This window comes from Nicotiana attenuata, unplaced genomic scaffold (assembly GCF_001879085.1).
Source record: "Nicotiana attenuata strain UT unplaced genomic scaffold, NIATTr2, whole genome shotgun sequence".
NCBI classification, from domain to species: Eukaryota; Viridiplantae; Streptophyta; class Magnoliopsida; order Solanales; family Solanaceae; genus Nicotiana; species Nicotiana attenuata.
The window spans coordinates 1-14,075 of record NW_017670776.1 but is presented as its reverse complement, the minus strand read 5'-3'; the positions used below and the strand labels follow the sequence as shown (position 1 = coordinate 14,075).

The 14,075-nt window shown below is 42.3% G+C and overlaps 1 protein-coding gene across 1 annotated transcript in view; it reads left to right on the top strand.

Moving 5' to 3' along the window:
• Positions 1-9,193, top strand: part of LOC109243215 (zinc finger MYM-type protein 1-like) — a 9,843-nt gene extending 650 nt beyond the window's left edge. Inside the window, exons 3-6 of the mRNA XM_019410129.1 lie at positions 6,255-7,904; positions 7,989-8,316; positions 8,420-8,562; positions 9,125-9,193. Of these exons, the coding sequence (XP_019265674.1) occupies positions 6,255-7,904; positions 7,989-8,316; positions 8,420-8,562; positions 9,125-9,193 (2,190 nt within the window). The remainder of the gene's footprint in view (positions 1-6,254; positions 7,905-7,988; positions 8,317-8,419; positions 8,563-9,124) is intronic.
• Positions 9,194-14,075: the final 4,882 nt, after the last annotated feature.

Sequence of the window (14,075 nt, the reverse complement as noted above, 5' to 3'; positions counted from 1 at the left end):
GATCGGTTTTCCTTCAAACATGCCCGGGTATGCCCACCCGACACGGGATAGTTGAGTTTCTGCATTGATCTGGTACCGGGCACTCAGCCCATTTCATCCCCCTATATCGTATGGCCCCGCCGGAGTTGAAAGAGTTAAAGGACAGTTGCAGGATTTGCTTGAGAAGGGTTTCATTAGACCCAGTGTCTCACGTTGGGGTGCGCCGGTGTTATTTGTCAAGAAGAAGGATGGGTCAATGAGAATGTGTATTGATTACCGGCAATTGAACAAGGTAACGATCAAGAATAAGTATCCACTGCCGAGGATTGACGATTTGTTCGACCAGCTCAGGGTGCCAGGGTATTTTCAAAGATAGACTTGAGATCTGGTTACCATCAGTTGAGGATTAGGGCATCCGACGTCCCTAAGACAGCTTTCCGCACTCGGTACGGGCATTACAAGTTCTTGGTCATGTCATTTGGGTTGACAAATGCCCCAGCAACTTTCATGGACTTGATGAACCGAGTGTTCAGGCCTTATTTGGACTCATTCGTGATAGTTTTCATTGATAATATATTGATATATTCCTGCAGTCAGGAGGAGCACGAGCAGCACCTTAGAGTGGTTCTTCAGACTCTGAGGGATAGTCAGTTATATGCTAAGTTCTCGAAGTGTGAGTTCTGGTTGAGTTCGGTTGCATTCCTGGGTCATGTTGTATCAGCAGAAGGTATTCAGGTTGACCCGAAGAAGATTGAGGCAGTCAAGAACTAGCCTCGACCAGCATCAACTACAGAGATTCGGAGTTTCTTGAGGTTGGTAGGCTACTATCGTCGGTTCGTGGAGGGGTTCTCATCTATTGCAGCCCTGATGACCAGATTGACCCAGAAGGGTGCCCAGTTCAGATGGTCGGATGAGTGTGAGGCGAGCTTTCAGAAGCTCAAGACAGATCTGACTACGACACCGGTGTTGGTTTTGCCCACAGGATCAGGGCCTTATACAGTTTATGTGATGCTTCCCGTATTGGGCTTGGTGCAGTGTTGATGGAGGATGGCAAGGTCATTGCCTATGCTTCGAGGCAATTGAAGATTCATGAGAAGAATTATCCAGTGCATGATTTATAGTTGGCAGCCATAGTTCACGCCTTGAAGATTTGGAGGCATTATTTGTATGGCGTGGCGTGTGAGGTGTTCACTGATCACAAGAGTCTTCAGTACTTGTTCAAGCAAAAGGAGTTGAATTTGAGGCAGAGGAGATGGTTGGAATTGTTGAAGGATTATGATGTCACCATTTTATATCATCCGGGGAAGGCCAATGTGGTGGCCGATGCTTTGAGTAGGAAGTCAGCCAGTATGGGCAGTCTTGCTTTTATTCCGGTCAGTCAGAGGCCGCTTGCTTTGGATGTTCAGGCTTTGGCCAATCGATTTGTGAGGCTGGAAATTTCTAAGCCCAGTCGTGTGTTGGCTTGCACGGTCGCTCGTTCTTCATTATTGGAGCATATCCGTGATCGGCAGTTTGATGATCCTCATTTGTGTGTCCTTAGAGACACGGTGCAGCGAGGAGGTGCCAAGCAGGTTACTTTAGATGCGGATGGAGTTTTGAGATTGCAGGGGCGAGTTTGTGTGCCCAATGTGGATGGGCTTCGAGAGTTGATATTGGAGGAGGCCCATAGTTCCAGGTATTCCATTCATCCGGGCGCCGCGAAGATGTATCAGGATTTGCGGCAACATTATTGGTGGCGTAGAATGAAGAAGAACATTGTAGCATATGTGGCTCGTTGTTTGAATTGTCAGCAGGTTAAGTACGAGCATCAGAGGCCTGGTGGTGTATTTCAGAGGATTGAGCTTCCCAAGTGGAAGTGGGAGCGGATTACTATGGATTTTGTTACTGGACTTCCGTTGACCCGGAAGAAGTTCGATGCAGTTTGGGTCATTGTTGATAGGCTGACCAAGTCAGCGCATTTCATTCCTCTGGCAGTCTCCTATTCATCCGAGATGTTAGCTGAGATCTATATCCGGGAGATTGTTCGCCTTCATGGTGTGCCGGTATCTATCATTTTGGATCGGGGTAAGCAGTTTACCTCGCGCTTCTGGGGAGCAGTCCAGCGAGAGTTGGGCATACGAGTTGAGTTGAGTACAGCATTTCATCCCCAGACGGACGGTCAGTCCGAGCGGACTATTCAGATTCTAGAGGATATGCTTCGAGCTTGTGTTATTGACTTTGGAGGTTTGTGGGATCAGTTCTTGCCTTTAGCGGAATTTGCCTACAATAACAGCTACCAGTCGAGCATCCAGATGGCTCCTTATGAGGCTTTATATGGTAGGCGGTGTCGGTCTCCGGTTGGATGGTTTGAGCCGGGAGAGGCTCGGTTGATAGGGACGGATTTGGTTCAGGAGGCCTTGGACAAGGTCAAGATCATTCAGGATAGGCTTCGTTCAGCTCAGTCTAGGCAAAAGAGCTTTGCAGATCATCAGGTTTGAGATGTAGCTTTCATGGTTGGTGCGCGGGTATTGCTCCGAGTGTCGCCTATGAAGGGCGTGATGAGGTTTGGGAAGAAGGGCAAGCTTAGCCCTAGGTTCATTGGTCCGTTTGAGATTCTTGATCGAGTGGGAGAGGTGGCTTATAGACTTGCATTGTCGCCTAGCTTATCAACCGTGCATCCAGTTTTCCATATATCCATGCTTCGGAGGTATCACGGCGATCCAGCCCACGTGTTAGATTTCAGCACTGTCCAGTTGGACAAGGATTTGTCTTATGAGGAGGAGCCGGTAGCTATTCTAGACCAGCAGGTTCGTCAGTTGAGATCCAAGAGTTTTCCTTCTGTTCGTGTTCAGTGGAGAGGTCGGCCTCCTGAGGCATCCACCTGGGAGTCCGAGTCCGATATGCGGAGCCGTTATCCTCATCTTTTTCCCGACTCAGGTACTTCTTTCTTTTGTCCGTTCGAGGAAGAACGGTTGTTTTAGAGGTAGAGAATGTGACGACCCAAAGGGTCATCACCTGTTTTCTTACTCATTCCATGCTTCCGAGGCCTTGCAAACCTTATTTAGGGTTGCCTCAATTTGAGTGCGCAGTCCGGCTGCGTAGCCGGAGAGCTTAAATATGAATTCTGTGAGAAAAATGCTAAGTTTTGATATTAAATTGATTAAATTTGACTTTGGTCAATATTTTGGGCAAACGGACCCGGACCCGTGATTTGACGGTCCCGGAGGGTCCGTAGGAAAATATGGGACTTGGGCTTACGCCCGGAATTGAATTCCGAGGTCCCAAGCCCGAGAAATGAATTTTTGTGTGAAATTGTTTTTTGGAAATGATTAAGGAAAATGAAAATGAAATTTGTATAAAAGTTTATGGTATCGGGCCCGTATTTTTGTTCCAGCGTCCGGTACAAGTCTTATATGAGGTTTAAGCACTTTCTGTAAAGTTTGGTTGAAAACGGACGTCGTTTGAAGTGTTTCGGACTTAAAATGGAAAATTGATGTCTTATGAAAATTTGGAAGAAATCATGGATTTTGAGGCTTAATTCAATGTATATGATGTTATTTTGGCGATTTGATCGCGTGAGTAAGTCCGTAGGATGTTTTTGAGGTTGTGTGCATGTTTGGTTTGGAGCCTCCGAGGGCTCGGGTGATTTTGGATAGGTGTCGGAGTGCATTTTCAACCTTGGGAATTTTGCTATTATAACTGACCTGCAGGCTTCCCAATTGCGAAGCCTGGCTCGCAAATGCAAGCTCGCAATTGCGAAGGTCTGCTCACAAATGCGAGAATTGCCAGGCCTGAAGCCAATCGCAAATGCGAAGTGAGCCTCGCAAATGCGAAGGCTGGGGTTTCGCAAATGCGACCTTATGGTTCGCAAATGCGAATCCTCATAGTTCGCAAATGCGAACAAGTGTTCGCAATTCCCACATTTGGTTGCGAACCCCAGTTCGCAATTCTCATATCTACAGCCCAGCAATTTTCATACTTAGTCGAATTTTAGGCCATTTCTCACCCCACTTTCAAAACACAACTCCTTAGGCGATTTTTCAAGAACAAGTTTCATTCCAAATCATTTGCAAGTCAATTTTTACTCAGTTCTTTCATTCATTAACATCATTTAACATGTTTTCCACTTAAAATCAAGGATTTTCATGGGTGAAATTGGGGGTTTTGGGTAGAACCTAGGTTTTTCAAAAATTGGGGATTTGGACCTCAATTTGAGGTCCGATTTCAAAACAAATTACATATTTGAGTTCGTGGGGGAATGGGTAACCGGGTTTTGGTTCGAACTTCGGGTTTTGACCTCGTGTGCCCGGGAGCGATTTTGGAATTTTTGGGAAAAAACTTGGGAAATTCATTTTTATGCATTCAAATTGATTCATTTAGTGTTTAGTAAAGTAATTGAGCAATTTGTGGCTAGATTCGAGCGGGTTGGAGGTGAAATCTCGGGGCAAAGCTATAGTTGAGGCTTGAGTTGAGTTCAAAACATCGAGGTAAGTGTTTGGTTTAACCCTAGCTTGAGGGATTAGGAGTTGAGTCATAATTGCTACTTGTTTGTGTTGAGTACGGCATATGGGCATGGTGACGAGTATCCATGCGTCGGTGTCAAGCATGACCGTGAGTCTTAATTTGATAATTGTGTACCCTTGTTTGATCCTATGAACGTTGTGATTAAATATTGGTATTAGTTGTGCCAGGAAAAAGTTGAATAGGATTGGTTATAGCTGACTCTCCCTTGTCGGGATGTTTGACTTGTTGTGATTGTTCCCTTGCCGGGAAGAGTATTAATTTGATTGTTCCCTTGCCGGGATTGTATTGTGTATTGTGTTGAAAGTAAAGGGAGCGGGTGGTACGCCTACCACAAGTGATATTAAAATGGGAACGGGTGGTACGCCTACCACAAATGATATTGAAATGGGAGCGAGTGGTATGCCTACCACAAATGATATATTGAAATGGGAGCGAGTGGTACGCCTACCACAAATGATATATTGAAATGGGAGCGAGTGGTACGCCTACCACAAATGATATTGAAATGGGAGCGAGTGGTATGCCTACCACAAATGATATTGAAATGGGAGCGAGTGGTACGCCTACCACAAATGATACCGAAATGGGAGCGGTGGTACGCCTACCACGAGTGACATTGAAATGGGAGCGGGTGGTACGCCTACCACGAGATATTGAGAAATGGGATCGGGTTGCACGCCTGCAACAAGATCAGTTGAATATGAAAGTTGCCTTATCTTTTCGTTATTGTTAGGAGTTGAACTGTAGATGTACGTACCATTATTCCTGATATTTTGTTTCTATCGGTCACCCCTAAAGCATGTTCCCTTCCCCAGCTTAAATTGTTATTTTGTTGCTATTTTTCCGTTGTACTTGTATATATATGTCAGCACAGGTTTATCTGGAGTCTGGTCCTAGCCTCGTCACTACCTCGCCGGAGTTAGGCCAGACACTTACCAGCACATGGGGTCGGTTGTGCTGATGCTACACTCTGTGCTAATTGCACAGGTCCAGGTTTCGAGCAGCAGCAACAGCAGTATTAGTACGGGAGTAGGCCTCCAGCCCGGTGAGCCCCGAGGTAGCCTTGCATGCGTCTGCAAGCCCGGCGTCTCCCTTATTCTCTCTTTTTAGCCTGTTGCCTCATTGTATTCGAGACAAACAGCTTATGTTTTCTTTCAGACCTTTGTGTTTAGTATTTCTTAGCAGTTCGTGAGTATTTTGACTGTTATACCCCATTTTAACACGGGTCAAATTAGATTATAACATATTGGCGACTCTGATGGGGATAGAGGGAGTGAGACAAAGCGTTAGGGTTGGGGGAAATGGGTTGAAAGATTGGGCTGCAAGTATTGGATTGTTATTATTTTAAAAAAAAATATATTTGTGGGCTGGCTTGAAAATTTTCTGATGGGCTAGATAGGTCCAAATTTTGTGGACTTTTCCCTTTCTTTCATTTAGTTTATTGGGCTTCTAAATACAATATTCTCATGAGTTAATTAAGCCTTAGCAAGATTATTATTTATAGCAACTTAATAAGATAGTTATGAAATACTACAAAATAACTATTGTATGAGATGTCATAATATTATTACAATAAACTCTTACAAAATTGTCAGATGAANATTTTTGGTGTGATAAATATTTTTGGGACAGTACACTAGGAGTAATAAGTAATTAGTTAGCATTTATGTATATTGCTTGTTGTAAATTCAAACACAAATTATTGATATGTTCCTTTTGTTTATTTAATTGTTGAGGAGTAATATGTTTAAACTAGTTTATACATTCAACAGATTGAAGTTGCAATGAATTTTCTGAAATTTTACAACAAAGTACCAAAAATAAGTTCGGCGTCTCAAAATGCCGATCAATCAGAGTTTCCCTCGCATTCTTCTCTAAGACAAGAAATTGATACAATTGCTCCACAATCCGACCCAGCTGAAAGAACTCCAATATTGGAGTATCATCCAAACCATCGCGATGAAATAAGGAGGGCATACATTCAAGGTGGTGCTTGCCAACCTCGATATCATGACTTCCCTCAATCTCACTTTTCTGGATTTATGCGTCTTTTTAATCCTCTATGGTTTGATGAATTTAATTGGTTGGAGTATAGTGTAAGTACCGATGCTGCATATTGTTTACCTTGTTATTTATTTAAGGGCGAAAGTATTCAGCAAGGTGGTGGTGATGTTTTTTCGAGTAAAGGGTTTAGGAATTGGAACAAAAAAGAATGTTTTAAGAAACATGTTGGTTTGCCAAATAGTATTCACAACAAAGCAAATAGAAATTGTGATGATCTAATGCAGCAAAAACAGTCTATTATTGCTGCATTTGACAAACAGTCTGATCAAACTAAGCGTGAGTATTGGCTTCGCTTAAATGCTTCAGTTGATGTGGTAAGGATTCTTTTGACTCAAGGATTTGCTTTTCGCGGTCATGATGAAAGTGAAACGTCATTGAACAAAGGTAATTTTATTGAAATTCTTTCATGGTATGCGGCTAAATATGACAAGATTGAACCCTTTGTGTTGAAACATGCTCCAAAAAACAATAAGATGACTTCTTCAGATATTCAAAAAGAAATTGTGACTGCATGTAAGATAGAAACTATTAAGGCTATCATAGAGGATCTAAATGGTGACTACTTTGCTTTATTAGTTGATGAGTCTTTAGATGTGTCACGCAAAGAGCAAATGGCTATTGTTTTACGGTATGTCGATAAAAAAGGAAGTGTGATGGAGAGGTTTATTGGCATGGTTCATGTTCGAGATACTAGTGCTTTATCTCTAAAGAAAGTAATTGTCGATGTACTTGTTCATCATTCTTTAAGTTTATCTTCTATACGCGGACAATGTTATGATGGGGCAAGCAATATGCAAGGTGATATTAAAGGTCTTAAGAAGTTGATTAAACAAGAAAGTAGATCGGCTCATTCTATTCATTGTTTTGCACATCGACTTCAATTGACTCTAGTTGCGGTTTCTAAGAAGTGTGTTCAAGTAGGTGAACTTGTATTATTGGTTTCAAATATTTTGAATGTGTTGGGAGCTTCTTTTAAACGTATGGATGAATTTAGAGGTTCTCAAAAAGAAAAACTCCAAGAGGCATTAGATATGGGTGAACTAAAAACAGGTAAAGGCTTGAATCAAGAACTCGGTCTTGTTAGAGCTGGGGATACTCGTTGGGGATCTCACTACAAGTCGTTTGAAAACTTTATTCGTATGTTTGGCTCTATTGTTGATGTTCTTGACACACTTGTTGAAGATGCAGGTACTTTAGATGATAGAGCTAAGGCATCAGGGTATCTCGAAGCTTGTCAAACATATAAAGTTGCTTTCTTGTTGCATTTAATGACAGATATTTTGGGGATCACAAATGAGCTGAATGTATCCTTACAAAAAAAAGAGCAAGATATTGCAAATGCCATGCTACTTGTTCAAGTAGCGAAGAAAAGATTGCAAACTTTAAGAAGGGATGATGAATGAGATTTGTTTGTTGATAAAGTTTCTATGTTTTGTATCAAGCATGATATTTTGGTGCCTAATTTTGATGATCTATATGTTAACTCTGGAAGATCATGGCGAAAACCTGCTGCTTATACTGTCTTTCATCATTATCGTGTTGATGTGTTTTGTAAAGTTCTTGATTGGCAAGTTCAAGAACTTAATGATCGTTTTGACGAAGTGACGACTGAGTTGCTTCATGGATTTGCTTGTTTGAATCCAATTGACGCATTTTCAAGTTTTGATATCAGAAAAATAATGAAGATGGCTGAATTGTATCCTGATGACTTTGATGAATTTAGGATGAATGCTCTTGAGAATCAACTTGCGAGTTACATTATTGATGTTCGTGATTTTGATGAAAGGTTCTCCAATCTAAATGGGTTCTAATCTTTCAAAAATATTAGTTAAGACAAAGAAGCATTCAGTTTATCCTCTTGTATTCCTCTTAGTGAAACTTGCGTTGCTTCTTCCTGTTGCCACTGCAACCGTTGAAAGAGCTTTCTCAGCAATGAAGTTTATCAAGAATGACTTGCGGAATCGAATGGATGATGACTTTTTAGGCGGTTGCATAGTGCCTTATGTAGAAATAGAAGTATTTAGTATTGTTTCTAATGAGTCTATTATAAAAACATTTCAAGAGATGAAGCCCCGTCGAGTACGTTTGTAATAAGTAGAATTTTGTAATAAGTAGAATCTCTTTTCGACGCTTCTTTATATCAGTTTCGTTATATCGAATTGTTCGTACTATTACCCGTATTTTTATAATTTAGCTCGATATCAGTTGTTTGATTTAAATTTTTCAGTCCACCTTCTTGTTGAGAACTTTTTTTTTTCTTGTTCAAGTTTGAACACCCTTGAATAATTTTCTGGCTTCGCCACTGTGTGTAATTGTACCAAACCAGTGTTGAGGAGTAAGCTAAGTGATAACAAAATTGCTAAAATCATCAAAAGTTTGCTTTCTTTTACTTTTAAATTTCAAGAAAAGTTCTTGATTCGAACATATGCATATTAAAACCTTACATGCTTTGCTTCTGCCAAACTGCAGAAGAGGTCAATAGTCTCTCTTGTTTCTTCCTTTTTATGTCATACTTTCAAGAATTCCACTGATTTAGAAATAATGTGAAGATTTTTCTTTTTTCTTTTTGATTTTGCAGTATTTAAGAAGACGTCGAGAAAAGAAGATTAATGACTGCTCCCGGAGTACAGCTGCATCTTCCCAATGATCACCATGTAATCAATCATTCATCACTATATCATTAATTAACACGAAAGATGTTTTTTTTTCTATGACCATATGTCACAGTGCTTGTTGCTATTGCTTCTTTTTTATCTTTACTTGAGCCGAGGATCTATCGGAAACATCCTTTCTATTTTCACAAGGTAGGAGTGTCACGACCCAAAATCCACTAAGGGTCGTGATGACGCCGGACACCACTGTCAGGCAAGCCAACCAAAGTACTTAATCAAATTCTCGTTTTAATACCTTTGAAATCTAGGATTTTCCTTCGAATTTACAATTTAAAAAGATAATTGTCTCAACCTTTGAATTTACCATTTAAAAAGATAATCGTCTCAAATCAAATTTAAATGACAAACAGTCAATACAAGATACTTCATAACCATCCCAGAACCCGGTGTCACAAGTGCATGAGCAATTTTTAGGAAATCGATTAAAGTACAACAACTGTCCGGAATACAAATTGGACAGGAAATAAATAAAATTCTGGGAGAGAGACTATACTAGCTGCGGGTCGCCTCGAGGAAATACAGCTCACCTAGTCTCCGGGTCGCCCGTGCTACTACGCCCAATAGGCCAGTAGAAGTACCTGTACCTGTGCAACAAAATGCAAAGCAAGTGTAGCATGAGTACAAAAACAGCGTGTACTCAGTAAGTATCCCGCCTAATCTCAAAGAAGTATAGACGAGATTGTGACGACCCAAAGGGGTCATCACCTGTTTTAATTGAATTCTATGACTCCGAGGCCTTGAAAATCTCATTTAGAGTCGCCTCGAATTGCGTGCGCATTCCGGGCGCGTAGCCGGAAAACTTAAATGAGAAATTCTATGAAAAATGCTATGTTTTGATGTTAAAATGAATAAATTTGACCTTGGTCAACGTTTTGGGTAAACGGACCCGGACTCGTGATTTGACGGTCCCGGAGGGTCCGTAGGAAAATATGGAACTTGGGCGTATGCCCAGAATCGAATTTCGAGGTCTCAAGCCCGAGAAATGAATTTTCTTGTAAAATTGTTTTCTGAAATTGTTTAAGAAAATTTGAAATGAAAATTGATTAGAACGTGTTGGTAGCGGGCCCGTATTTTGGTTCCAGCACCCGGTACAGATCTTATATATGTTTTAAGTCCTTCCTGTGAAATTTGGTTGAAAACGGATGTCGTTTGATGTGATTCGGACCTAAATTGGAAAATTTGATGTTTTATGAAGTTTGAAAGAATTCATGGATTTTGAGGTTTAATTTGATGTTTATGATGTTATTTTGGGAATTTGATCGCACGAATAAGTTCGTGAAATATTTTTGAGGTTGTGTGTATACTTGGGTTGGAGTTCCGAGGGCTCGGGTGAGGTTCGAGTAGGTTCCGGGATGCCTTAGGCTTAGAAAATCAGATGTTGCAGGTTCAAAAGTTGCAGGTCTCTGAACCCTCTAATGCGGTCCGCGAGAAATCGCGTGCGACCACGGAGGGGCCAGCGCGGCTGCGGTCGCCTTTGTGCGGGGCGCGGTGGAGGCTGTGCGGCCGCAGTCGGCTTTGTGCAGTCCGCACAGGGTGCTGAACTGCAGGTCTTCAGGTAAGCCTGTGCGACCGCGGTCCATTTAATGCGGTCCGCACAGGGGGTCTTAGAGGGGTATAAATAAACGGGATTTTCAGTCATTTTTTATTTTTCATTTTTCAAAACCCTAAAAACATAAGAGACGATTTTTCAAACAACCTTTCTTCTCCAAAACGTTGGTAAGTGATTTCTAACTTATATTCTTCACTCCTTAACATCTTTTAACATGATTTCAACTTAAAATCAAAGATTTTCATGGGGAAAATTGGGTGTTTTGGGTAGAACCTAGGTTTTTCAAAAAATGGGAATTTGGACCTCAATTTGAGGTCTGATTTCAAAACAAATTATATATTTGAGTTCGTGGGGGAATGGGTAATCGGGTTTTGGTTCGAACCTCGGGTTTTGACCAAGTGGGCCCGGGGGCGCTTTTTGGCTTTTTGGGTAAAACTCTGAAAAACTCATTTTCATGCATTGGGGTTGATTCATTTAGCGTTTATTGATGTAATTAAGTAATTTGTGATTAGATACGAGCAAATTGGCGGTGGAATCAAGGGGTAAAGCTATAATTGAGACTTGAGTTGTGTTCAAGGCATCGAGGTAAGTGTTTGGTCTAACCTTAGCTTGAGGGACTAGGAATTGAGTCCTATTTGCTATGTGGTATGACTCATGTACGACGTATAGGCATGGTGACGAGTATCTATACGTTGGTGTCTAGCATGACCGTGAGTCCTTATATTGTGAATATCTGAATTTCATTGTATTCTTCATGTTTTGGTGATGATTTCTAGTTGTTGTGAAAAAATTTGTGGAAGGAATTGAGACCTTTGAACATCATGGAGCATTGGCTCGAGTTATATTATGAATTGTGAAAGTATATGAGATGATTGAACCCTTTGGAGCATTGGCTCAAGTGGTAAAGTGAGTTATGAATTAAAAGTGAAAGCAAAAGAGAAAGAGTTATTAAATTGTTCCCTTGCCGGGATATTTGTTGCTTTTTGAATTATCTCCCTTGCCGGGATGTTGAGATTGTTAATGTTATACCCTTGTCGGGATTTAATTGGTTAATTATGTTCCCTTGCCGGAATTTCTATTATTGTTTTGCTTATTACCTTGCCCCTTGTTTGTGATTGTTGTTTGGGTGAGGAAGAGTGTTAAAGCACGAAGGGTGATGTCGTGCATTGTTGCTATTGTGAGGAAAGAGTGTAAAGCACGAAGGGTGATGCCGTGCCGCACGATGTACCATTCCGTGCCAATTCTATTGATTATATGTGAGGAAAGAGAGTAAAAGCACGAAGGGTGATGTCGTGCACATTTTATTATTCTAATTGCTTTGGTGAGGAAAGAGAGTAAAAGCACGAAGGGTGATGTCGTGCACGTTTTCATTATATTATTGCTTGGTGAGGACGAGAGTAAAAGCACGAAGGGTGATGCCGTGCACTTATTTGATTTCTGCTTCTTGTTGACATTGTAGTTATGTTGATCCTTTCCTTACGTTGGTGTTTTAATTCGGTAGTTGTTAACTTTCCCCACGAGTCATGCTCCCCCTCCCATATCGGTTGGTTATCTCTGTATCTCTGTTCCGCTGTATATATATATTTAACTGCACAGGTTTATGTGGTAGTCTGGTCTAGCCTCGTCACTACTTCGCCGAGGTTAGGCTAGGCACTTACCATCACATGGGGTCAGTTGTGCTGATACTACACTCTGTGCTCTTTTGCACAGATCCAGGTCCCGAAGTAGCATTTGGTCATCCGCAGTAGATTGGGAGCTATCCTTCAGTTCGAGACTCCGAGGTAGCCCTGCTGGCGTTCGCAGGCCCGGCGTCTCTTCTATCAGTTTTAATGTTCTGTTGTCATTTGTACTCGAGACAACTATGTTCCCTTCTTTCAAACACTTATTTGTAGTAATCCTAGACAGTCCGTAGATGTTGTGACACCAGGTTCTGGTTAGAGGCATGTGTTGGTCTTCAGGATATTTTGGTTTTATATTTTATTTAAGACTTCCGCTTAATTTCTTATTCCGCTGTTATTTAATTATTTATTTCCGATTAATTTAATTGGTTAAAAAGGAATTAAAAACAAAAAGAATAATGATTTCTAAGATCGTGGCTTGCCTAGCTTCTACGAGTAGGCGCCATCACGACTCCCAAGGGTGGGAAATCCGGGTCGTGACAAGTTGGTATCAGAGCTCTAGATTACATAGGTCTCACAATTCACGGACAAGCTTAGTAGAGTCTGAGGGATCAGTACCGAGACGTTTGTATTTATCCCCAGAGGCTACAGAGTTCGGAAAAGTCTCACATTTGTTCTTTCCTGTCGTGCGGTTTGGTTTCTCAATGCTAATTGAAATTCTACTCTGTTCTTTCACAGATGGCGAGAACACGCGCTTCCTCATCTACTGATCAGCAGTCCGAGCCCCAGGCAGCTCTCACTAGGGGCAGAGGGCGAGGCCGAGGCCGTGCTATAGGCCGAGGTAGGGGCAGAGCTCAGCCCCGAGCAGCAGCACCAGTGGCGGAGCCTCAGGTTGACTTTGACGAGGAGGTTCCGGCCCCAGCCCCAGCAGTTCTGGTGGGCCCAACTCAGGTCCCAGAGGGGTTTATTGCTACCCCAGTTCTTCAGGATGCTCTTTTCAGATTGGTGGGCCTCATGGAGAGTGTCACCCGAGCGGGTTTGCTTCCAGTAGCACCAGTCACTTCTCAGGCTGGAGAAGGGCTCAGACTCCTGCTACACGCACTCCGGAGCAGGTAGCTCCCCAGGTTCAGGTTCTAGTGGTTCAGCCAGCTATGGCAGTTCAGCCGGGTGTAGTGACTCAGACCGGCGATGGAGCAGCTATGTCTGCCGATGCTTTGTGGAGATTGGACAGGTTCACCAAGCTCTTCACTACTACCTTCAGCGGTGCATCTACTGAGGATCCCCAGGATTATCTGGACAGTTGCCACGAGGTTCTTCGGAACATGGGTATTGTTCAGACCAATGGGGTTGATTTTGCTGCATTTCGCCTATCTGGATCCGCCAAGACTTGGTGGAGGGATTACTGTTTAGCCAGGCCAGCAGGGTCACCATCTTTGACATGGGAGCAGTTTTCAGTGTTTTTTCTGGAGAAGTTTCTCCCCGTGACTCAGCGAGAGGCCTTTCGGAGGCAGTTTGAGTGCTTTTAGCAGGGTTCCATGATGGTCACCCAGTATGAGACCAGGTTCATTGATCTAGCTCGCCATGCTCTTGTCATACTTCCCACCGAGAGAGAGAGGGTGAGGAGGTTTATTGACGGTCTTATTCGAGCCGATTCGTCGTTCAGATGGCCAAGGGAGGTCCGGGAGTCCA